The 25,668-nt window shown below is 44.0% G+C and overlaps 1 protein-coding gene across 7 annotated transcripts in view; it reads left to right on the top strand.

Moving 5' to 3' along the window:
- The window catches only part of Deup1 (deuterosome assembly protein 1), a 65,150-nt gene that overhangs the window by 14,929 nt on the left and 24,553 nt on the right, over positions 1-25,668 (top strand). For all 7 annotated transcript variants that reach the window (XM_021173322.2, XM_021173324.2, XM_021173317.2 and 4 more), the window contains 7 exons: positions 2,886-3,057; positions 4,333-4,428; positions 6,036-6,167; positions 12,793-12,906; positions 13,883-14,125; positions 21,170-21,315; positions 24,729-24,834. In XM_021173322.2, the coding sequence (XP_021028981.1) occupies positions 2,886-3,057; positions 4,333-4,428; positions 6,036-6,167; positions 12,793-12,906; positions 13,883-14,125; positions 21,170-21,315; positions 24,729-24,834 (1,009 nt within the window). The remainder of the gene's footprint in view (positions 1-2,885; positions 3,058-4,332; positions 4,429-6,035; positions 6,168-12,792; positions 12,907-13,882; positions 14,126-21,169; positions 21,316-24,728; positions 24,835-25,668) is intronic.

The following is a 25,668-nucleotide window of genomic DNA, read 5'->3' as shown; positions in this document are numbered from 1 at the left end:
ACAGATATCTGGTGTTTGGACCTCCTCCTGGCCGAAGAAGAAGGCCCAAAACAGGAACATTCCCTGATGCTGTGTTGCTTTGGCAGGTCACAGATGCTGTCAGCTTCTGTGGTGCACACTCTCACCTGTGCAGACTAAGTTCCTAAGTTCGGTGGAGTCCTGGAACCAAGATGGCACTCCCTGCTCCTGAGGCAGAGGTCTCCCGTGCAGGGCGGACCACTGTCCTCAGGCTGGGAGGGTGCTGGATGTCTGCGGCCCCAAAAGGGTGCTGCCTCAGCGGCTCTGTGGCTCCTGCCTGTCCCAGAAGCTGTCTGCCTCTGTGGTGCACACTCTCACCTGTGCAGACTAAGTTCCTAAGTTCGGCGGAGTCCCGGAACCAAGATGGTGCTCCCTGCCCCTCGAATCTCCAGGTTCTAATGCAGAACACTGAGAAGACAGAGCACAACCATAACTGTGCCCACACAAAGATGACTCCGTACTGTGTGGTCATACTGTGTTGGAAACCCTAGATGACCTCAGGATCACAGTAGGGCTAGAGAGTGGGAAAGATGTCACTGTGAAAACAGTACCTCTGTGACCCTTTCTGCTGAAACAACATCATCTCAGAGACTGACAGTTGCCTGTTCAGGAAAATCTCGAACCTCTGCTGGGTGACATCATTGTGATGATTTTGTAAAATAGATGACTGTAGAGAATCACTTGATATTTGTCATTGACCACAAGTTTGTCAAAGGCCTACTCAATCTGGTCAGCACTGTGTGAAAGACACTCTTCAGAAATTCACGTGGAAAGAATGCACACACTGCACATAGAGGGAAGTTAGATGGTCTGTGTGATTCCTTCTACCCTGGGAGTCCGTGTTCTAACTTATTATACCATAGTCATAGACAGGACATAAGCCATTCATTTAATAATTTAACAAAGCCAATGAAATAGATTCCATTATTCCACACTCTATTTTGGGTCAGTATTTTAATCCCACTAGCATGTTGCATTCCTACATGCCAGAGAATTGAGCACTTGCCGCCTGATGGAGTACTACCCACATGCTAGGTTACTCACCGCATGCTGGAGCACTGGCCACATAATGGAGCACTCACCACATGCTATAGCATTCACCACATGCTACGGCACTCACCACATTCTGGAGCATTCACCACATGCTACAGCTCTCACCACATGCTACAGCACTCACCACATGCTACAGCTCTCACCACATGCTACAGCTCTCACCACATGCTGGAGCACTCACTACATTCTGGAACACTCACTACATGCTGGAGCACTCACCACCACATCCTGGAGCACTCACTACATGCTGGAGCACTCCCTCTGTGTTGGAGCATTGGACAGGGAGATGGTGAAATAGTGATGAACAAAACTAACAGCTTTTTCTCAGAGCCTACACTAACAAAGAAAAGAAATCTTATTTACACAAAAGGATAATACAAGTAGTTATGAAAAAACAATGTGAAAATGCAAGGCCATGGTTCTATTCTTCTCAACATTGTGACTCCAATTAACAATTAGTCATGCTGTCTATGAAAGAATTGGCATATTTCCTTGGATTTAAGTTTTAAACAAAAATTAAAAAGCATTTGAGGCCCTAGTCCAGGACTACCATGAGATGTTTCCAAATGACACTTGGTGAATAGGCCCTCTCTAATGTCAGAGATATCTTCTGGATAAACTAAATAGACAGCATTGCTCAGATGGTCTGGGTAATTCTGGAAACAGGACTTGGAGGGCTATTGTGGTCAGAACCATAGATTGTAAGCCAGTTCTTGTCAAAAGAACCTGCCACAGGACTCCACAGGTAGGAAGCTGAGACCAGTGTCTGACACTTCTACAGATGAGGGTGAGGCCTTGGACCTGACTGGCGACCCATTGTGCCAGTCAATCTCCTTGAAGTATGATGTCTGTCTTCACGTGTTGGATCCCTAAGTGCTAAGCATTTTTCAGAGTTACCATATCCCTTAGGATTAGCATATTCTAAAAAGATGGCGTTTGCTTGTTAGATGTGGTTTCGTTTCAATTCTGGTTTTTGTTTTTTTTTTTTTTTTTTTTGAGATATGTGTCTGGAACTTACTATATAGTCCTGACTGGCCACCTGGGCAATCCTCTTGAGTTTGATTCCTGAGTTCTGGGATTATAGGTGGGCGACAAGTTGTTGTTGTTTTTAAAGACATATATATATATATATATATATACATATATATATATGTCTTTAAAATATATATACACACACACACACACACACACACATATATATATATATCATGTGTTGGCTAGTCTTATGTCAACTTGACACAACCTAGAGTCATCCAAAAGGAGGGAACCTCAGTTGAGAAAGTGCCTCCATAGTATCCAGCTGTGAGGTATTTTCTTAATTAGTGATGGATCGGGGAGGGCCCCGTCCATTATGGGTGGCTTCATCCCTGGGCTGGTGGTCCTTTCTCTATTAGAAAGCAGGATGAGAAAGCCATGGAAAGCGAGCCTCATGGCAGCACTTCCTAGCAGCACTCCCCATAGCCTCCACATTCACTCCTGCCTCCAGGTTCCTGCCTTCCTTGGGTTCCTCCTGTCCTGACTACCTTCAATGATGAGCAGCAATGTGGAAATGTCAGCTAAATAAACCCTTTCCTCTCCAACTTGCTTCTTGGTCATGGTGTTTCATCACAAAAATAGAATCCTAGCTGAGACAAGTACTGTCCGCTCTGAAGTTCTCTTTTTTACTTAAGGGACTAGCCAGTAGCCTGGAGGCTTCTTCCCACCTAACCAATTGTTCCATTTAAGGAAGTGGTGAAGCTGCATGGAGTAATGCAGGGATCCTTCCTGCCTTGTCTTTCTCCTATGAAACCTTCCCACTTTTCTGCTTTTCCCAGAGCTTCTCCTTGTGAAGCTGAGCTTCAGGAACTGATGGAACAAATCGACATCATGGTAAGCAACAAGAAGCTGGACTGGGAAAGGAAGATGCGGGCTTTAGAGACACGGTTAGACCTTCGGGATCAAGAGTTGGCCAACGCACAGACTTGCTTGGACCAGAAAGGCCAGGAGGTACTGAGCACACATGTCAGAAGAGTGTCCATGTACCAAACTCATTTGTCACAGTTCTGTCGGCAAATATGGTGTTAAGTGTATGCTATCAAATAGATGCAGAGACTAAACTAAACCAGGTATCTACTGATGGAGACAGATGTAACCACATCAGTGCTGCCAATAATGTGAACAGATGTTTAAGATATATGTGAAATAACATTGTTTGCAAACAAAGGTTAAAATGCTTTTGGCTTTTGGTGGCCAAAGCTGTCTTCATTCAGCATTCAGGATCATTCACTGCTTCTGATCTGCTAGGAAATATTTTGTAAACAACCAAAAAAAAAGGCATATCAAGGATAAATTGCCAAAGGAGAGTATATGGGGGAAAGTGTGCATGTGTATAGGCACATCCATGGATGCACGGGGGCACATGCCTGTAGTGCCCACTTAGGAAGGTTTCCTCCTCTCATAGCTGCTCAGTGCTGAGCCAGTGCTCACAGGAGAATGTGGGGGTGCACAGGCCTTGGGCTTGAGGAAGAGCACACACAAACGTACATGCCCGATGCCCTACTCTTCTAGGGGAGACATGCAAGGAGAGAGCTCTCCAGGCAGGTCCACAGCATTGCAGATGCTTTCAGCAGCCACCTTCCGGCTCTGTTGACTTCTGGGTGGAACCTGATTTTGGCAAAGCTGAGGGATCAGTGTTTTGCAGGTGGATGTGGCCGTTGGTTCCTGCTTCCCTATGCAGGAAAGGCAGGTCCACTGGCCCTGGCATATGCAAGGACCTACAATGACACAGTTTTGTAAGTAGGCGTCTTGTGGGCATTTAAAGAAAATAATCCAAAGTCTTAACAAATACTCTTAAACATTTTATGTTCTCACTAATGTTAGTTCTTATAAATTAGGACAATTATCCGTAGAGCCACTGAAGTGGTAAGGAATGGAAATCTTTGAGTTACATTAGCAGACGTTTTATGTAAGTAACAGTGGCACAGCCTCCCAAACAGATGATATGAAGTAACTTCTAAATCTTAATTTAAAATGCAACAGTGCCAAGGATCTTCTGTTAAGCACACTTCCACACTATCCTAGAGCACAGCCAGGGGAAGGGCTGGTGCTGTCTGGTTTCTGTGAACTCAGGTATTAGTGCTATCTTAAGAACTGCATGACAAACATTTGCCCTTGGCTCTGTGCAGCGCCTTTCTGAGGACGGCACTTCTCCTTTGCACATTCTCTGATTTTCTTTAAGGTCAAATTCATAAAGAGCTAATGTAAAGTTTGTTTTTAATGTAGGTGGGGCTGCTTCGACAGAAGCTGGACAGTCTAGAGAAATGTAATCTAGTAATGACTCAGAACTACGAGGGGCAGCTACAGACCCTGAAAGCTCAAGTAAGGGAATCTGTTCAATGGAACTTTATATATTTTCATACATATTTTAACCTATAAAATTGTGCTAATTTTTAAAATTGTTTTACACACAAGCAAATGTTCTTGAGTCTTACTTGCATGTTTATCTCAGACTTTCATTATCTCGTGGGTCCTGATTTGTCTCTCTTAATAGACTGTCAGCTTAGATAGCATTTGCACTGCCTTCACTAGTGTCAGAGTACTAGACCAATAACTTTCTGTTTCTCTAGAGGCAATTTCTTGTAATTATTAGTTATGAGAACAACAGAAGCTGAAATTCTCTTCTGTGGCCGTTTCCTGACCGGGATAGGCTTGCTTCCACAGGTGCTTGCTACTACGAAGTAAGCAGCTGAAAGAACCAAATGCTCCAGCTATGATAGGTTGTTAATCAATGGCAACACATGCCACGAAAGGGGTGCTGATTTCCTGGTCACTCATCTCTGCAGCCCCTACTAAGCTCTCCTCAAAGTCTTGTCGCCTACCACAGATATCCCATAGGGCAGGAATCGCCTCAGCACTGCAGGCCCAGAAGTTGTTGGGGTTTAACCTAGAGTATAAGTCAGCAGGGGAGGTGGCTTCATTTTGAACTCATACCACAATCTTTTTTTAGAAAGCAAAGATTTCATATGACATAAGCTAGTCCAAGGGCCTGACGCTTTCAATGCTCCTCCATGAGCACCTTTGCTAAGAGGGGAGTCACCCACTGAGAATGGAATAGGAAACATTTAAAGCCACTGACTTAACTGATAGGATCTTACAAAACTCATGGTTTACATTTTGCCTGCAATTCAGGCATGTTCCACTAGGAGGCAGCTTGTATTACAAAATTTCTGATCTTAGACCAGAGCATCTAAGACCTATGACAACCAAGCTTGGCTTCCCGGACCCCTGCTTTCCCCTACAAAGATGGCAACCTAAATCTGAAGTGACTATGCAGAGAAGCTGGAAGTAAAAGGAAAGACAAAACCAGTGTGTTACTATGTTTAAAAACGTAAGGCAAATGTGTTGCCAAGATGATTCAATAGAAGAGATTAGCTCTTCAACAAACACCCTGCTAAAGAACGCACTAGGAGACGCAGATGAGATGAACTCAGAGTCTGTCAGCAGCAGCAGCTCAGCAGCCAGCTTACTTACTTCATTCAGCACAGAAAGAATGAATAAAACCATAAACAGATACTCAGAAATCTCAGATGCTACGACATGGTGCTACAGGCATCCATGGAAGACTGACACACCAATTGTGTTAGTGAGATTAATTGTTGGCACATATTTTGTGTGTGTGTGTGTGTGTGTGTGTGTGTGTGTGTGTGTGTTAAACTGTTAGCTTTGCTGCCTACACAGTTAAAACAAACATCAAGTGAATCTGCTCTCTGAAGTTAATGAAGGCCCCGATTTACAGACACAGAAAATCATGTTCAGCCTCAGTAACAGTTTAAATATCAGGTCCCATCCTCATCAATTAGGACTTAAAAGTCTTACTGCACTTTCTCATCATGACTTAAGTTTTGAAGAGCTGTGACCAAAAAAAAAAAAAAAAATACTGTGGGAGCCAGCTGTGCTTAACTGTTACTGTCTCCTGGCCTCTGCAGTTTTCTAAGCTAACCAGTAACTTCGAAAAGCTGAGGTTACACCAAATGAAGCAAAGCCAAATTCACCGAAAGGAGTCCTCCAGCAAAGAAGAGCTGCCCTTTGAGCTGAGCAGTTTGAACCAGAAACTGGAGGTGAGTGCACAGGCCCAGTCACTTGTGTTCCTAAGATGGTTTGCTGCAGATGTGCAAGAGCTTGGTTTCAGACACACAGCACTCAGTATGGCCTCAGTGCATGTTCTGCTTCAGGCACTTAGGGAATTAAACAAATATCTGATTTGCATTATATCTTATATCTTATATGTTATATATAATTGAGAGAGCTAAAAAAAATGTACAAAGACTTTTCAGCTCTTGAGTGTAAATGAATGACCCCTGGGGTCAGTTAAACCAATACCTCATAAGTCTTTTAATGTCCTTTTAACTGTTAGGTACTAAATCCCAATGAACTGCTAAATGTTTTCAGAGTAGGGCCAGAAATTCCAGGTTTGGTTTGGTTTGGTTTGGTTTTTCTTTGTTTTGTTTTGTCTCTTTAAAGGCACAGTGGCCATCCATTTAAGTTGCCCCATGTCACCAAGAACTTCTAAAGTCCATCTCTGAAAAGGTCCAGTTGCCAAGATCCTTCTTCTTAGCCTCTTAACTCCATAGCTTTAGAAAACACAAAGCAGCAGGCTTCCTTCCTGTGCTCCTGAGAAGCCCTGTGGAGAATCCCAAAGGTGTGGCGTCTCTGTGAGCCCCTGACATCTGGCCTGCTGGGCTCCTGGGCTGCTTGGGGTCACTTTCTCCTTAAACTTTGTGTCACCCAATTCCCTTTTTTTCATTCTTCTCAGGACCTAAGCCCAGAGACCCATCCCCAGCCAACAGTCTCATTTTCTCCTACTCTTGAGCTCAGGGCGACCCTGTGCCTCCCAATGACCAAGGTCAGAGACAGTTTAGGGATCATCAACCTTTCTCTTCATCATCCTCCAGCTGCACTGCCCTTGTCCTTCCACACAGCCACCTTATTCTATCTGCTCTTTTTCTTACTCCTTCTGCTCCAAATATGTGTCAGAAACAGTTTAGGGATCTAAACTGCCAGAAAGGTCATCACAACAGAATCTCAGGTAGAGACCGCAGCCATGGAACTAGACAGTTTGGTAGAAAGCCGAGGTCTCACCTTCCAAAGCCCCAGATTCTACATCTTTCTAGGTAGGATACAGTTCTTCAGATATAAAGTCACTGCCACCCAGTGAATAGCACCCAAGGAAATCCTGACACCTCCTCCCAGCCTCTCAAGGGGTAGGAGTGGCCTTGCTGGGTTGCTCAAACACAGGTTCTGTAGAACCCACCCCTCCTTGACAGGAAGGTCAGACACTAACTGTCCATTTGGTTGGTTCTTTGCGAACTTCTGGATGGGGCCATGTTTCTGACACACACATTCTCATGGATATGTTTATATTTATGCAAAAGCTTTTTAAGTAGATGCAGTATAACTTGAATGGTTATAATGCATTCTTTGTGGCTGTTTTTTGTACAACCATCCGAAAATAGCATGTAAGAGATGAACTGTCCTTGTTTTAGAACATGCAGTATGTTCTCCTTTGGGACAAGCATGTCCAACGCTATAGTACTATCACTGGGGACACTGTGTATATGCAGTAGGGGACATCATGGCTTATAGCACAGAACATCCGCCAACCCACTCTTTTATTCACTTTGTGACACTTAAGCAGTGTTAACCTTTATCTTTCCTTCAGTAAATTATGCTGATGGAGGGGGGGGGGGACAATTCCATTCATAAAGTGCTTTTCTCAAAAGCATGAGGACCTGGGCTCAAGCTCCAAAATCTAAGTGTAAACACTGGACGGGAGTACACACTTGTAATCCCAGCACAAGTAAACTGAAATATGTGAATGCCCGATCACACTGGTCAGTCAGCCTAGCCCAGTCACTAAGTTCCCGGCCAAGTAGCACATACTGTCAAAACCCAAGGTGAACAGCTTTGAGGAATGAGGCAGACCTGCCCTTGGTCTTCCAATGTACGTGTGTGCGCGCACACACACACACAGACACACACACACACACACCAGAAGATACTGTATGTATACACTCATGAATTGAAAAAGATGTATGTAGACAGATATATAGATAGATAAATCACATGTAGGGGTGAAAATGCATGAGTTCAGAAAGTTCTCTTAAATACTTCAACAAATAAGAGTGAGAAATTAGACTGATAATGACAGTTAAATTGAGTGAAGATCATGTGGTTTTTGTTACTCTGTACTTTTATGTATTAAAAAATTCCTAATGAAAAGTTAAGATCATTTTGTGATTTGTAGAGTGACTAACAACACATCACTAAACACCATTTCCCAGTGTTTAGAAGAAGGGCTCTTTTTTTAAAGATTTAATAAACTCTGCTGTTTAGTGACCATGACCCACTCTCAGCCTAAGTCATTCAGAGAAGACTTTACCACCATACGAATATCCACTGGAGGACTGGGTGACCCCACAGGGCTGATGTCTGCATCCAACCTCCCACTCCTGAACCATGCTGAACCTGAGCCATGCTGGCTGCCTAACTTTGAAACCAATGCCCCGGACTATCCAAGGAATCAGTACCCATTGATAGGTCTGTGGCACTGTCTGGCCGGGCTGGACCTTCTCTATACCTGTTTTTGCTCTTACGAGCTAAGGTTAATGTTGCTGTCTTCCCTAAAGCATGCCGGGGTTCTGGGGAAAGAGGAAGTGGGAACCCGCATCCCACCAGAGTTCCGGTACTCTGGGCAGGCAGACGCAGGAGGACTGTCTCACCCTTTCCATGTGGCCACGGGTGGGTGTCTGGTTGTGTTAAGCCACTGACCCCATGTCAGCGGGTGGTGGACAAGGGGCAGCCCTAGGTACCAGGTTCCCAGCCTCCGACATCCCACGCTAGATATGGTGGAGGAGCTGAGAACAGAATATGGGCCCCAGGACAGCCCTGGTGATGAAGGTAGGAGAGGGCAGAGGAGAGGGGCCGCTGGATGGTTCCCACATAGGGGAGAGTCTTTGGTCCGGTCAGTGGCTAGAGCACAGGATGGCCTTCTGGCGGCTCGTTAGGAGAAAGCACATCCCATCGTTCAAGCATGGTGGGCCTTGATGATCAGAGACAGTCTATGGTTTTAGAGTTTTATTGTAGAAAGGCAGGGAGAAAGGAGAGAAGGTAGAAGGAAAGAGAGACCAGCCATAGCCACGTGGAGCTGGGGGAAGGGAGAGAGAAAAGGAGGGCTAGAGAGTAAGAATGGTGAGGGCTTAGGAGAACGAGGAGGGGCCAAGCAGCCCCTCTTATAGTGGGCTGGGCTATCTTGCTGTTGCTAGGTAACTGTGGGGAGGAGCATACCTGGCTATAGTCAGGTCACTGTAGGGGTTCAGTCTAGCCAGAATGCCAGAAGCTTGGGACATTGTCTGCGTGACTGAGTCACAGAATTATGGACAGGCACCTGGCTCTGAGAACGTGGCTTGCCTTTCCGTCCCTTGTAGAGTTCTCTACTGGGTCACCGGAGCAAGCCCCATTCAACCAAAATAGGCTGACCACACCAGGGGAATATTCATTTTAAGATTATTTTAGGATTTTTGAGGTTGTTAAATAGGTGATAAGTATATTTACTATCTAAAAGATAGTTTCTAAACTGGGCAAATGGGTCATATCTCTGATCTCAGTACTTGGGAGGCTAAGGCAGAAGGATCTTGAGTTCAAGAGCTTAGGCTGAACACTAAGTCCCTATCTGAAACAAAACAAAGCAAAAACAAAAACAAAACATTTACTGTTAAAGTCAACCTTATTCCATTTTTTGCTATCTTTCCCCAAAGAGTTCTTTTTAAATTAAAGTTTTAATTATTTCCCAAAGTTAGCATAGAAACTAATGGCTTTCCTCATAGCATCGTCACAAATATTAAAATCAAACTCTTGAAATCTAACTTATATGATTATTAAATGTTACCCAGCATCTGTTTGGAGCCTAATTTTGGTAAATGTCATTGTTACCTTTGCTACTTAATGCTTACATCCTTGAATGTCAGAATTGGTCCATAACACTAAGTGGACTGTCTCCATTACCTTAATAAATGGAGGCTGTCATAAGGTATCTTTATATATGTAGATGGGGCGGTATATACACCATTTCCTTGGTGATGTTACCACCACTAATTTCAGATTGCTTTGATCACTATAAAGTCTTCCTCACTTATAGATTTCCTTCATTGATTAGGATATATATATCTATATATATATATACATAGATATGTATTTTAAAAAGTAAACTGTAAACTTCCCCAAATATTCTTCAAAGCCATTTCTGTGTAGGAAATATGAAAAGTGCTGTTTTCTCATTCTAAGCAAGATGCAGTTTGCATTCTCAGAATCAACACACAGCCCAGCCAATTCCTGTAGCCATTTTTAAAACACCCCAGCAGAACACACAGATTCCAATTTAACATGGAAGGAAAAAATATCCCTGCAGCTTTTATGTGACAGTTGTATTGTACTTGTGTACCGTGAATAGCTTACTTATGCACGCATGCTGCTCCTTTAAGAGTGGGGCAGAGGGTTAATCATAAAGCAGGTCCACCAGGTGCTGTAAGCACAGCCCGATCATGCAGTCAGTCCTCTGTGCTTGTTTCCTACAGCCTGGACAGAAAGGCACACTGCAGAGGCCAGCCCAGGGAGAAGCGCAATGCAGGGACATCCTCTCTGGCACCTGCGAAGCCATGTTCTTTGCTCTTAGTGTTCCATTGTGAGTGGACCATCACACTCTACACCACATTGCCTGAGTGGGCATGTGAGCAACTGAGCATGCTGTATCCAGCTGGTCCCACATTTTCTTCACCAACTGACACCTGTTCCCCCAAGTGAGCTGATTTTATTTAGCTTCACCCTATACATGATGGCTTTGAAAACCAGAGGCCAACAAAGACAGCGCCTTAGCTCAAGCTACTGTAGCAGAATGCAGAGGCTGGGTAGCTTAGACAAAGAGCCAATAGGGTGAGATTCTGAGGAAAACCTCCTCCAGGTTCATGAACAACTGTCTGCTGGTTATACAGCAGGAAAGGGGGTAAATGAGAAGAAATTCTTTCCCTTTGCTGTGGTGGTGTATGTGTTCATGCAGATGTGTGTATGTGTAGAACCAACAGTCAGAATCAGGTGTCTTCCTCATCATTTTTTTACCCTCCCCCACCCTTTTAAAGATAAGGATCTCTCACTGAAACCCTATTTGGCTAGAATGGTTAACCTAGGGATCCTCCTGCCTCTGCTTCTCCAGAAGATAGGGATTATAAGTGGCCACCAATGCACCATCCAGAATTTTTATACACCGGGTGGGGATTGAACTCAGGTCTTCGTACTTGCACAGTAAATGCTCTCCCAGATCCCTGACTGTCTAGACGTCTGTCTGTCCTTCTCCCTTTCCATCTCCCTTTCCCTCTCTTCATCCCTTTGCCCCACCCCCACCCCTCTCTTTATTTTTATTTTTCAAGACAAGGATTCTCTTTATAGCCCTGGCTGTCCTGGAACTCAGTGTTTCACCAGACTCTGCCTCCCAACTGCTGAGATTAAAGGTGTACACCACCTTGCCCATCCTGATCCCTGCATTTCTTTTGTTTTTTAAGATTTATTTATTTTATGTATATGAATACACTGTAACTGTACAGACGGTTGTGAGCCTTCATGTGGTTGTTCGGAATTGAATTTAGGACCTCTGCTCTACTCTGGTCAACCCCGCTCGCTCCAGCCCAAAGGTTTATTTATTATTATAAATAAGTACATGTTGCTGCCTTCAGACACACCAGAAGAGGGCATCAGATCTCATTATGGGTGGTTGTGAGCCACCATGTGGTTGCTGGGATTTGAACTCAGGACCAATGGAAGAGTAGTCAGTGCTCTTACCTGTTGAGCCATCTCGACAGCCCCCCTGTATTTCTTAATATTTTATTACAAGGACACTCATCCAACTCACACTGGCTCCAGGATCATAACTCAGTCACTTCCCAGAGGCCCAACTTTTATTTTCCTTACAGTGAACATTAGGCTTCAATGTATGTATTTAGAAGAGGCGCAAACCCTGAGTTCATAGAACTTGATAAATAGACATTTTATTAAAAGGATTATTTTATTTTTAATTATAGGGCAGGTATGTGCATATGAATGTGGTTGGTACCTGCTGAGGCCAAAGGTAGTAGGTCCCTTGGATCTGGCATAGGTGCTGGAAACTGAGCCCTCATCCTCCAACAGAGCAGTGCATGCTCTTAATCGCTGAGCCATCTCTCCAGCTCCTAGACCCCGCTTCTCAAGTAGTGAAAGAATGTGTTGAGTGACTGAGTGTAGAGAATGAGAGAAATCATCGGAGGCATAATAGCACAAGTAATAACAGAGGCACAGCATGGAAGGCCACAACATGTGTGCACCAAACACAGCACACAAGGTCACCTTTTAGCAGAGTGCACTCATGCTGTGTGCAGCAGATGAGTGTGTGTTAAAACATGGATGGCATCAACAAGGCATCTCATTGTGAATATGCAAATAACCCAAAATCTGAGATGAAACTCCCTGTCCCAAGTGGTTCTGATGCAGAATGCTGAGCCTGCAGTAATTAATCAAAGCACAACTCCATCAATTTCTTGTTTGCTTTCCTAATAGAGAATAGACTTATTTGTTTTTATAAGGAAAATACACAAAGGAAGAAAGTTTATTGCTCTTTTAGTGACTAATAGCTTCCTATTTGCTGCCTGCCTCCCCATGCACAAGGAGTTCCGAGCAAAGTCGAGGGAGTGGGACAAGCAGGAGGTCCTCTACCAGACCCACCTGGTGTCGCTGGATGCTCAGCAGAAGTTGCTCTCTGAAAAGTGCAGCCAGTTTCAGGTAAGCTGCTACGACCGGTTACTACCTACCATATAAATCAGAAAGAAAGTGCCACCAGAGGTTAGGTACTGCTGTCCTTGCGTGACACTCAGCATGGAGTCTACTTTCTCATGGAAGTGGAAACTGAGAGGGACAGTAGCCATCGTGGTTCAGGAAACAGCATATTTACAGGAAGCCCTTTGTGACCATGACTTTAGCCTCTGGGTCTGAAAGTTGGGTGCTGTTACAGCTTTAGACAATGTGTGCTTTTAGGCAGTTTGGGAAAACGACTATAATCCCTGCACTTGTGGAGGTCACACGCAGGAAGGCCATGGGTTTGAGGCCAGCCTGCACTGTATAACAGAGTTCAGACTCAAAACAAACCAAAACCAAAACAAAGTATATGGTGTGTGTGTGTGTGTGTGTGTGTGTGTGTGTCTGTGTGTCTGTGGTTTGTTTTACATGCCCCACCCACCTGTAAGGCTCAGCATGTCCTATGTACATGTTAGCATTTTTCACTTCTTCCTCCGGGCATGATTCCCCCATGTTCCACGCATTTGGCTCTGTGCCACTGGCTTTTCCTATTGATATGTAGAGGGTTTACAAAGAGAGAATTGCTAAAAACAATTCTGTGTTGGCAACTATTTTTCCCTTGATCTGTTTCTGGTTTTTATTTCTTTACCATAGAGGCATTTTTTGACTAGTATGTGATTTAGTTAATATTTTTCTTTTTTTTATAGCTTCTAGATTTTCTTTATTGATTTATTGAAAGACCTCTCCTCCTGCACACCCCTTCCCTTCTCTATATCTTTGCTCCAGAGTTACACAGATTTTCTCTCCACATCATCTGAAGTTGAGATCAGAAACAAGTATAACCTATACTGTACAAGCCAAACTCCATACTAAAAGATCTTTACTAATTATTTTATTCTTTGCCTCTGTGGAAGCTTAAATATGATATTCCTCACTCCATTTACCTGGTTGTCATATTTCTCAGAAACAGGCACAAAATTACCAAACTCAGCTAAATGGGAAAAAGCAGTGCCCAGAGGACAGCAGCTCTGAGATCCCTCGCCTGGTGTGTGAGTCAGATCCTGGCTGTGAAGCCACTCAAAGAGATGAGTTCATTATTGAGAAGTTAAAGTCGGCCGTGAGTGAAATCGCGCTGAGCAGGAACAAGTTACAAGATGAAAACCAGAAGCTCCTGCAGGAACTGAAGATGTACCAGAGGCAGTGCCAGGTGAGGCTGTGCGCTCAGCTTCATCTCCAGCCATTACTGATGGGCTGGACAGGGATCCAGAGAGCCGCAGGACAGCCTGCCAATGTACTGTCAACTCCAGTCAGACCTCCCTCTCTAAGTGGTTCTCACCTGAGTAAATCCAGTAGCCCAGTGGGTATGTTAGCCTCTGAGTCCTGCATCAGCATGATGATAGTGTGACAGTGTGTAACCAGTGCATTGGAACAGCAGTCAAAAGCCTTTGTGCCTAAAATCCACACAGCAGTGTCCAGTCACCACCCTTCCCCCTCCTATCTTATTTGCAAGTTTAGACCTTGGGGACCCAAGTGGAGTACCCTTTCTGATTTATCAGTGCTTGCTCCACGTTAGTCTACTTCCCATCACTTAACAAAACACTTGAGATAATCCATGAAGATTTAAGGTTCCTTTAGGCTCCTGGTTTGGGAGGGACCTGGTTACTTCAGGACTATGGTGGGGTAGAATATCATGGCAGGAAAATGAGGTAGACTAAATCCTCATGTCCCACAAGCAAAGGGGAAGGAGGATAGGCTGGGGTCCCCACTGGACCCCATCTCCCAAAGGCCCAACCATCTAGCCTGTAAAGACTCTTTAGAGATTACGGCTACAGCACACAGGCCCTTGGCCAGATCTGGTGATCAGATATTGATAGTCTCTGTTGAGCAGTGATAGACTAACAGCTTTGTCTTCCTTAAGCCAGCTTTTAAATGTTTTCCTTCTACTTTTTGCAATTAGCAGAGAAGTTTTGGGACCAGCACCCTTCAAAATCAGCCCCTGCTGAGCCTCTTCAGATCTTCTCTGTGTTCATTCAGCCTTTCGAGACATCCTCACTAGCCTTCATCCTCCCCAGCCTTTCTCTGCTTCCATTCTAACTTCCCCACCTCCAAATGTGTTCAACCATCTCTCAACTCCTCTCATTTCCCCATCCTAAAACACACTGCCTAGCAGACCCTGTTTCTCTGAGAAAGTCTGCCCTGTAGCTTCTGCTCTTCTACTCCCAGGCTCATTTCTTTTTCTTTCTTTTTTTTTTCTTTATTTACATTTCTTTTTTTAATATTTTTTATTACGTATTTTCCTCAATTACATTTCCAATGTTATCCCAAAAGTCCCCCATACCCTCCCCCACACTCCCCTACCCACCCATTCCCACTTTTTGGCCCTGGCTTTCCCCTGTACTGGGGCATATAAAGTTTGCGTGTCCAATGGGCCTCTCTTTCCATTGATGGCCGACTAGGCCATCTTTTGATACATGTGCAGCTAGAGTCAAGAGCTCCGGGGTACTGGTTAGTTCATAATGTTGTTGCACCTACAGGTTTGCAGATCTCTTTAGCCCCAGGCTCATTTCTTAGTCTTGGGCCAGCCTCCCCTCCCTCACACTTCAGTGTGCTGTCCTGGAACATCTGCATCAGCATCTGCATCCTCATCAGCATCCTCATCAGCATCTGGGAGGGCTCAGATCTCTCTCTTCCAGTGGCATTTCTAAGAGACTGTATCTCCCCCATCATGAACTCCAGCTCTTTCTGGAGAAAGACATTATTCTAACATTAACTAGAATACAGATGTAAATGAACAAATCAGATTATACTGAAAATACTAAGCTTGCTGGTCACACACACACACACACACACACACACACACACACACACCTGGGAGAGCTCTGTGCAAAACTGTTGGGTCCAGCAGGATCCTCTCCTCCTCTGGGATATGGGACATTGGTTCTAGTTTCTGTCAAAAGACAACTTAAGCATACATTTCATTGCTATCTTCACTGATGGAGCCTGTCCCAGGATCACACTCAGTGAATTCTTTTTCTAGGTCTCTCCAAAGTCCTCTGTCCTGGGCTTCGGTTCAAGCTGTATGAACTGAAGAGCTTTCTGTTTTGCCTCTTCTTGGGGTCTTTTTCGCTCTGGCCCCTCCAAGTCCTTTCCCTGCAGGGCTTGCTGAGCCAGTGGGGACAGGCATGAAGACCCACGGGGTTTTGCTAGCCAGACTGTCTTGCTGAATAGTGAGTTTCAAGTTCAGCAAAAGACTTTGTCTCCCTGTCTCATTAAAATCAAGGTGGAGAGCCTTGACATATACACATGTGTACTTTCATGCCACAGGCACACACACACACAGACACACACACACACACACACACACACTACATATATTAAAAAGTAAACCAAAGCCCGGTGTGGTGGTGCATGCCTTTAATCCTAGCACTTGGGAGGCAGAGGCAGACGGATTTCTGAGTTCGAGGCCAGCCTGGTCTACAGAGTGAGTTCCAGGACAGCCAGGGCTACACAGAGAAACCCTGTCTCGGAAAAAAAAAAAAAAAAAAAAAGTAAACCCAATTATTGTAGAACATGTTCAAGAGAAAAAATATCTGTTGTCCTAATAAAAATATTTTTGAAAAGTAATTCAAGATTTCTCTTTGGAAAAAGCACTTAGCACCCTGCTTCTTCACTCCTCCCTGGGTCAGGTCCAGGTGTCACTCACGACCTGTCCTCGTGCTTCCCACAAACGTGGAGAGTGCACTGCTTGTCAGTTCATTTGAAGGGTTAAAATCACTGCTCCTTTCCCAGCATCAGACACATTCCTAACTAAACGGATGGACCTTAGATCTGGTTTTCAAAATTTGCATTTTACCAAATAAGGATAACTACAAATAAATAATCTTGGAACCAGAGTATACATTTGAAAAAAAAAAAAAGCTGTCTCTTTTTAGTCACCTGATGTTCCACATCTTTCATATGAATGCAAAAAGACAACTATTTCAATTTAAATCGCTGCCATTTAATATGTTGCAGCACACTTGACGACAGCTGTGTCTGCATCATCTGAGACACACCATCATTTGTCTTTCTACAACCCTGAAATGTGCCAGCACACACAGCCCAGTGCACATGTTTATTTACTATGCTACAAGCCCCTCGGGTTTCTAAGTGTGCAGTATTCCCCACTAGAGATTAATGACAAAAATAAATGCTTCTGCGTATTTCAAACATCTGTGCTGGGAAAGTTAACTTCATTTGCTGGTTAATATATCGCTAAGAACTTGAGCAATGCTGCCCCAAAAAAGTACAATCCACCCACAGCTCTAATTTAAATTCTGGAGTCTTTGTTACTGGTTTCTGGTGTGTTTCATGGCTTTCATTTTTGAGATAGAGTCTCAGGTAGCCCAGAATGCCCTCAAACTCCCTGTATAGTCTAAGGTGACTGAACTTTTCAGCCTCCACTCCCTGGACTGAGATTTGGGGTGCATACCATCATATTCAGTTTTCACAGAACAAAAGGTAGAAGCCAGGGCTTCGTGGATGCTAGCTAAAGCACTGTGCCAACTGAGCTCCAGAGTCAAACTTGATTTAAAATCTTCTTGTAGCACATTAAAGAGCTACAGAGAGATGAGAGAACTTAGAGTAAGTCATATATTTATCCAAGCCAATATATGTGTGTATCAAAACATTGTCATCTAAAATGTAATCAAGATGTAAAAATTATCGAGGTCTTCATATTAAGTCATCAGAAATCTGTATATATGCCATACCTACGACATTCCTACATTTCAATGTTAAATGCCTGATCTATATTTAGATTTCATAAAATATCACAATTAAGGGAGCTTCTGGAGCTTAAATTGATCCAGGAATGCTTGAGAATATCCCAATAACAAAATCATCTTACCACATATTTGACACATTGCAAATCATTGATTTGACTCTCATACAAAATTGTACCAATTTCAAAACTACAACCTAGTTTTAAAAATCAATTAATTCTCATGTCAACTCGGGCTTATTGAATCCAAAGCTAAGAAGATAATTCTAGATTTATCAATATCAACAAATCCTTCTAATTGTTCTTATGTTCTTGCAGCCAATTTACAGAATTCTGTCAGCTACAATCTATTTTACCTATTCATCTGTCCAATCATTATTACCAATTTGTCTAATGAGATGTTTCTGTCTTAACTTACACCCTCACACCTGTGTCTCTGGATCATTAAACAGAGAGTTTCTTCTGGATGCTCGTCACCACACACAGATGTTTTCTTGTAACAGGACAGACCACTCTGCCAACCTGACACTGCAGGTCCCCAGCCTGGAGTTAGGGCCTTCCCACTCCTCTCCCCACCCCAGAATAGACACACCCACTTTCTGCCTTCTCCTGTGTGTTTTAAAGCCCAAGCTGGTCCTTCTTCACCTGCATGACATAACAGGTGACATTTACAAGAAGGAAAACCGACTTTTAAACAATGAACAATAATGTATGGTTTCATAAGGTAAACTGCATTTCTACTGTACGATTTATTGTTTCATGTCTCTCTGGGTTTTGAAATTTTAACTCTATCTGAAAACTTCCTGCTGTTCAAAACAGCGTGTCTAAACTAATCTCAGAAGACATCATACTTATGTCTGAAAGCATAGTAACCTGTCCCTCCCAAACCCAGGCTGAGAGGCCCTCGGGAGGGTGTATAATCAAAGGGGGTTTTGGTGTTTTGGGTTTTTTGGTTAAAGAAAACTTCCTGAGAACTTCCCTTGTTTAAGTGAAATCGTTGCTCACGTTGTAAGAAGTAGAATCAAGCCACCATGCCTACCAACTGCTGAATAGAACAGAATGTGCTGTAGCCTCAGAACAGGACACAAGTCAGCCATAGACAGGGACAGATGGAATACGGCAGGGATGAGCCCCGGGGGAATGTCCTGAGGGAAAGAAACAGCTATGGGAGCTGCATGCCATATTCTCACTCCTAGGAACTGTCAGTACATCCAACAGATGATCCAACAGGCCCCGGTCATGAGCCTGAAATGGGTCCACAGCACTGTCAAGGGGTGCCAGCATGCTTGTCCATAACCCCGCTCCTGACCCCTCCTCTCTTCCAACAGCAGCCAGCCAAGCTCCGAGCTCCCCTTATCCTACTACAGAATTCCTTCTCTCCTGCTACTGAGGGGAGGAGACTCCAGGTTCTCTCACTGATGCTTTGGGCTCCCACTGCTACTGCCCTTTCTTCTTGTCCTGAGCTTCTCCTTCACTTTGAACTGCTCAAGCCTCTTGTGGACCCACAGGGTCCCTGGTATTCCTAGTTGTTTCTGCATAGCTCCACTGCCATGGGGCACGAAGGGAAAAGCGCTCCTAACGCATCATCCTGCTGCTGGCTATGCCGGAAAGCACACTGATGGCTTTGGTCACAAGATTACCTGTCATTTACTTACTATTTTATTAATCAGAAAGGACCAGCATTGACTAGAGTTTAATTGACTAGAGTTTACACTTTGTACTTTATTCAAACTTCACTGCTTCAGGTTCACACAGAGTGGGAGCACCTTGAGGCCTGTGGCTTGGACGTTTGCTCTTCATCCTGATCCTCTGTGGTGAACACTCTGAGGGCAGTTAGTATCTGTGCTCCAGTGCACATGGTAGGAACTCAATGGATGAAAGGTGAAGTAAACTCTGTAAGACTGAGGGAAGAAAAGAGTGAGCAGGCTTCACTTAAAACACACTGATTTATAGGTGGGAAGTGTTGGGTTTTTTATTTTTCTTTTAAATTATTTAACAATTCCATGCATGCATATGTATATAGTGAATTTTGGTCATTTTCACTCATCATCACTCTCTCTCAGGCCCCTCCCTCTCACCCTTCCCAATAAGCCCCCTTCCAACTTTCATGTCTCTAAGTGTGTCGTGTGTATGACTGTATTAGTGTGCGTGTGACTGCAATGTTTGTGTATGAGTGTAGGTGTGAATGTCAGTGTGTGTGCATATGAGTGTGTGTCAGTGTGTGTGCATGAGTGTGTGTCAGTGTGGGCATGAGTGTGTGTGTCATGTGTAAGACTCTGTGTGTGTGTGTCTGAATGTGGGAGTGAATCTCTGTGTGTGTCATTGTGTGTGTGTGCCAATGTGTGTGCATCTGAGTGCATGTGTATGAGTGGGGGGTGTCTGTGTGTCAGTGTGTGTCTGCCTGAGTGTGTATGAAAGTGGGTGTGTTTGTGTGTGAGTGAATGTGTGTGTGAGTATGTATGAGTGTGAGTGTGTGTGTGGGGGAGTGTTATGCAGGTGTGAAAGGGGGTGGGGGAGTACATATGAGCATGTGTGAGAGAAAGTGTGTGTGTGTGTGTGTGTGTGTGTGAGAGAGAGAGAGAGAGAGAATGTGACCTTGTGGGTCAGAACATGGGCACCTTGGCTGTTACACCAATGGCTTCCCCTTCCCCGGTAGCCATTAACAGCCAGTAGCTTCTGACGGAGAAGTGAGACCTCAAGAGCTTTCTCTCATCTTGAATGGAATGTCAACAGGCCCTGTCTTGCACAGATAACCACAGCTGCTATGAGTTCATAGGTACAACGGTGATGGCGTGTCCACTAGACATGGTGCCAAGGAACTCTTCCTGAGACCTACAGGAGTGGGTGACATAACGTCTCATTTAAGGCTGAGCACCCACTGTGACTTACTTTCAGCATTTTGGCCGGTAACAAGTCTCTGAATTAAGCACTGCCCTTTGCCAAAAGAAGCTTCTATGGCCAAAGCTGAGGGCACGACTGCTAACTTAGTCATAAGCAAGTCTTTAGAAGGCAGTGAAACACGTCTGTTCAGTAAAGTAACAGTAGCAGCTTCTTCCTGAAGACCTATGATCTCGCCATCATCTGTCAACTTCTTACTAGACTTACAACCATAGGTACGAATTCCTTCCTGTGGAGCAAGACTCATATCCAATCACAATGTGACTGGTTATCTCCATAGCATTCCTGCCACTATTGCACCATGGCTCTTGGCACATTGGTAGCACTCAGGGCCATCCACTAGGTTGTACCATTGATGGTTTTTCTCCCGCAGCACATTCTGGTGCCGTGAAAGCTATCCAGCAAGGAGGACACCACCAGGTTCATTTCCCTGTGTCTTGCAATCAAAGTATGCACTTCAGCAGTAGGATCTAGTGGGCAACCAAGAGCAATGGCAGTAGACTGTGTTGTTTTAAGAGCTAGATATTAAGTGTTTTTTAATGTATTGTGCACCATAATTCTAAAGTGAACATCAAAAAATTATTAATGCAGGCCATGGAAGCAGGACTGTCAGAGGTGAAGAATGAGTTACAATCACGAGACGATCTCCTGAGGATTATAGAAATGGAAAGACTGCACTTGCATAGAGAACTGCTGAAAATGGGAGAATTGCAGACTGCTCAAGATAACAGGAAAAGGTACAGTTCTCAGAGGAGCCTCCCAAAGCAGGACGTGTGTGTGCAGGATGTGTGTGTGCAGAATGTGTGTGTGTGTGTGTGTGTGTGTGCAGGATACATGTATGTAAAGGATGTGTGTGCAGGATGTGTGTGTGGGCATCCACACCCTTCACATTTGAATTAGAATAAAGTTTAATTTGGATGCATTCTTTAGGATAGAGTGCATTTCAGTAGAAACAACAGTGTAGAGCTGGTGTTTAATTACAGATTTGCAGAGAAATTGGATTTATTATTTATTCTAATTGCATCTACTTGTTTGCCTATAAGCCTGATGCTAACCTTTTCACTTGCTGATGATATGGTAACTCTGCCTCTGAATTCATGACCTGTAGCTCCACATAAGGAGTCCTTGCTTGTCCTAGATGGATGGCTCAGTGGTTAAGAGATCTTGCTGCTCTTCCAGAGGAACCTAGGTCAGTCTCCAAAACCCATGTTAGATGGTTCACAACCACTTGTAACCACACGTCCAAGGAATCTGATGCCTCTGTCCTCTGAGGGCATCTGCACTCATATACACAGACAGACAGACATACACATAATTTAAAATAAAACAAATCTTTTCTTAAAAAGTTATTATTAACACCAATTTTTCCCTCCTTAAGAGTAGGCATATACTGCATATCCACCAAAAAGTGGGTCGTCTGAGAATTCTCAGTATTTGAGGTTTTGAAGAGATAGTCTGATTTCTTTAGCAGTTCACTGGTATGGAACTTTCTTCTGAGAATCAGAAAGCTAATGAAACAAACATGGTTTCTAAACCTCTGAATAGCTAAGTGATCTATTTTACTTTAAAGTTGTAGGACATGGTAACATGGGGAGATAGCTCAATAGTTAGGAGCAAAGACAGATCTTCCAAAGGACCAAGGTTCAACTCCCAGGACTCACATGGCAGCTCATAGCTTTCTGCAGCTCTAGTTCCAGAAGGTCCAATGTCCTCTTGGGACCTATGCTGGCACTATACACACTCATATGGTGCACAGACATGCATACAGGCAGAATGTCCATATACATAAAATAAAAATAGATCTTTTTTAAAAAGCCAGTGTCAGGCCAGGCATAATGGTGCAGGCCTTTAAATCTGAATACTAGGGAGGTAGAAGCAGGCAGATCTCTGTGAGTTCTAGCACAGCCTGGTCTACAGAGTGAGTTTCAGTGTATCCAGGTGCTACAAAATAACAAGATTAATAATGTTCTGTCCAAATGTAGCCAGCTGTGCTTCAGTACATGGTTCCTACACATCTGGCCAATCCTTCTGTCAAACTGGATGAACATTATAGTCCTCAAACTATGTCTTTCTCGTTTGGAGGAACTCCCTCAGAAGTCATCTCCTTCTGGGACTTGACGGTGCCACATGCTGAGGGTTAGAGCTTTCTACTGTGTGTCACTCTCGCTGCCTTGCATCTTTCCCTCTGCACATTTCATATCCTTAGTCTGGTCTCTGTGGCTGCTGCCTGTCTGGTGTGTTGTCTGGGTTTCTTTGATTTGGACTCTGCCTCTTCTGCATGGTTCACTAAGGTGAAGCTGCCAGGCACTGGTATGGTGGTTAAGGATGCTTCTGTTCATTCCCTAAACCTTCCTCGATGATATTCAATCATTAGCATTCCATTCCCATCATTAGGACACAGACACCATTCGATGACATGGTTTACATTAAGAAATAATTCTAATGTCCTTTCCCTAAACACAAAACCATCCCTCCTTTATCCATCTATGTTAGCGTGGCCTCGTTTTCTGTCCACCTGTCTTCATAGGAATCACATGTTTTCCATGCACTTGGTGAACTTGACAAGTCCAACCACAAAACATGGTTGGTTCAGAACTGCAGCTCATGAGAATGCTTGGGAAGACTCTAGGAATGGGAACATCCTTTTCTCCCTTTGAAAATCTCACTTAGTGAGAAATTTTAAGGCCACTTTAGAAACCGATGCTTCATAAGAATGTTAGATGAAATGGAAAATACTCACAACACAGTCAGTGAGAAACACAAGCACACTGGACAATAATATGAAGTCTATATATAGTCAGATGATATGGGAAAATAATATGTAGTATGCACTCTGATCACACAGGAAATAACATGTAGTGTGTACACTGATCATACGAGAAGCATGTTCATTTGTATATACAGGGGAGAGGCTAATGTTCACAAAGGCTGATAGCGGTTCTTCAGGCTGAGTACACAGAATGGTGATTGCATTCGTATGCTCTGCTGGGCTAAGGAACCCCGACAGACCATGGGAAGAGTGTATTGGCGGGGTGGGGGATGAGGGGTATGACAACTATGGTGGCCAGAAAGGTCAATCGGCTTAGAAATCCCTGTACCTTGAGGGTATCACCATGACTCTGCACCTTTTGAGAGCTCCTTTATTTCCAATCTTTAAGCTAATTCTCTCTCTGCCATTACTGAGATTTTGAGCTGTGGTTTGCTTTTGTGCAGTTTGTGTTTTGGATCTTGGGAACCCCCTCAGGACATCTCTGGAGAGCCAGTTACACTCACAGGTGACTCCTACTGAGTCACAGCAGGCATAGTGGTGGCCTCACATGACTTGTATAGCTGCTGCCCCTCCCCGATTCTGCACTTTGTGTTTCCATGATTGATTTTGGCTTGCCCTCCGGGAAAGTGACTCTCACCAGCTGGGCTTCTCTGAGCATCACTCGGGGTCCTAGTCATTCTTCTTCTGGGAGTTTCCACTCCCTCACTGCCCCACCCCAACATTAATAAATGGCTACCATCCCATTTTACAAGTAAATAGCTGAAAAAATAGGCACATTTGAGTTTCCTTCCTGGCTACATGGTCAGATGTCCTCATGTTGAGCATTTCTGTGGACTGTGTGCCCCCCCCCCCACATTCTTCTGACATGTTTCTTTGCCTTGATGCATCAGGTCAGCAGTTGGGTTTATTTCCACTTAGGTGTCTATGCTATTTTATTACAGAAAGCAGTCTTTTCAAAATCCATAGAGATGGCTCAGTGGTTAAGATCACTGGCTGCTTTTCCAGAGGTCCTGAGCTCAATTCCCAGCAACTACATGATGGCTCACAACCATTTATAATGGGACTCTCTTCTAGTGTACAGGCATACATACAAAGTACTCATATGCACAAAATATGTAAATAAATAACATTTAAAATGTTTATGCTCATTTTAATATAGAATCGAAATGCCTATTAATGCTCCATTTTCTCCCATTAAAACTGTACTCACTCAGAGACAGAAATAGAAATACTCCCAGGGCCGGAATTATTAGAATTTGCATTTTTTGTAGCTAGCAATGTTGTCAACCATATTACAGCGTCCATGATCTACACTAACAACATAATTACCAATTCACCAACTTAAGCTTAAGTGTTGCCTGCTTTATTTGTAATTCGTAGAGTTGAGTCATCATATTCCCCTTCTCCTAAAGAAGCAGAAAGGAAAAGAAAGGAGTTGTTTTCAATGGTCTCAGATCAACCCAATCATGAAAAGGAATTAAACAAGGTAAGGAATACAACAGATCCATTCTCCCTGCTCTAGTGTCTCTGCATCAAACTAACTCTGAGACCTTCCCTCGGCCTCCTAAAGTAATAATCTGCCAAGCTGCAAATTCGGACATTTTTGTATGAACACAAATCTTCAGGTATGGGGCGAATTCAATGTAGATGTGTGCCCAGGCTGGTACTCAGTGTATGGGTGACCTTGGGGGACAGACCTCCCTGTACACCTTGCCTGAGGGCCCTCGTCTAGGATGTGGTTAGTACTGTTTGGATTACTCGTCTTGTTCATTTGTAGCATGAACAAATGTCTGTCACTCCAGATGGAGCACTGACTATAAGCCGAAGAAGGATTCTACTCAAGGTTCACGTGGTGAACCAGTGAGTTTCCTGCCTTCAGAAGTGTGTGTGTGTGTGTGTGTGTGTGTGTGTGTGTGTGTGTGTACTTACAGAATCATGTGTAATTCAAAGGCAGCTGCATCAATGAAAAGCCCATGCTGGAAGGGTCATTCATCACAGAAACTAATCCCTGAGCTCCTGGCAGCCGCTCACTGCAGTCTCCTGGTCCTAGCAACTGTTGACTGCTTAAAACAGGCTTTGCAACCCTTACCTTGTGGTGTGTTCTGTTAGGTTCCTGAGCCTTATGAGCTCTGCTTTCTGTACAAGAAATGTTTCAGCCCAGAGGAAACAGTTACACAACGTCCACCACCCTGAGGTTATGATGGGTATGAAATGAGCCAATACCTGCTGACACTCCTGTGGCTCTCACCATGTGCCAAGGACACTGCCCCAAGGATCCTCTTTTTGCTCTTGAGAAAACTAAGATGCAGGGAAGTTGAAG

This window comes from Mus caroli, chromosome 9 (genome assembly GCF_900094665.2).
Source record: "Mus caroli chromosome 9, CAROLI_EIJ_v1.1, whole genome shotgun sequence".
Taxonomy (NCBI): Eukaryota; Metazoa; Chordata; class Mammalia; order Rodentia; family Muridae; genus Mus; species Mus caroli.
The sequence above is the reverse complement of the archived record's forward strand: the minus strand, read 5'-3'. Positions and strand labels throughout refer to the sequence as shown.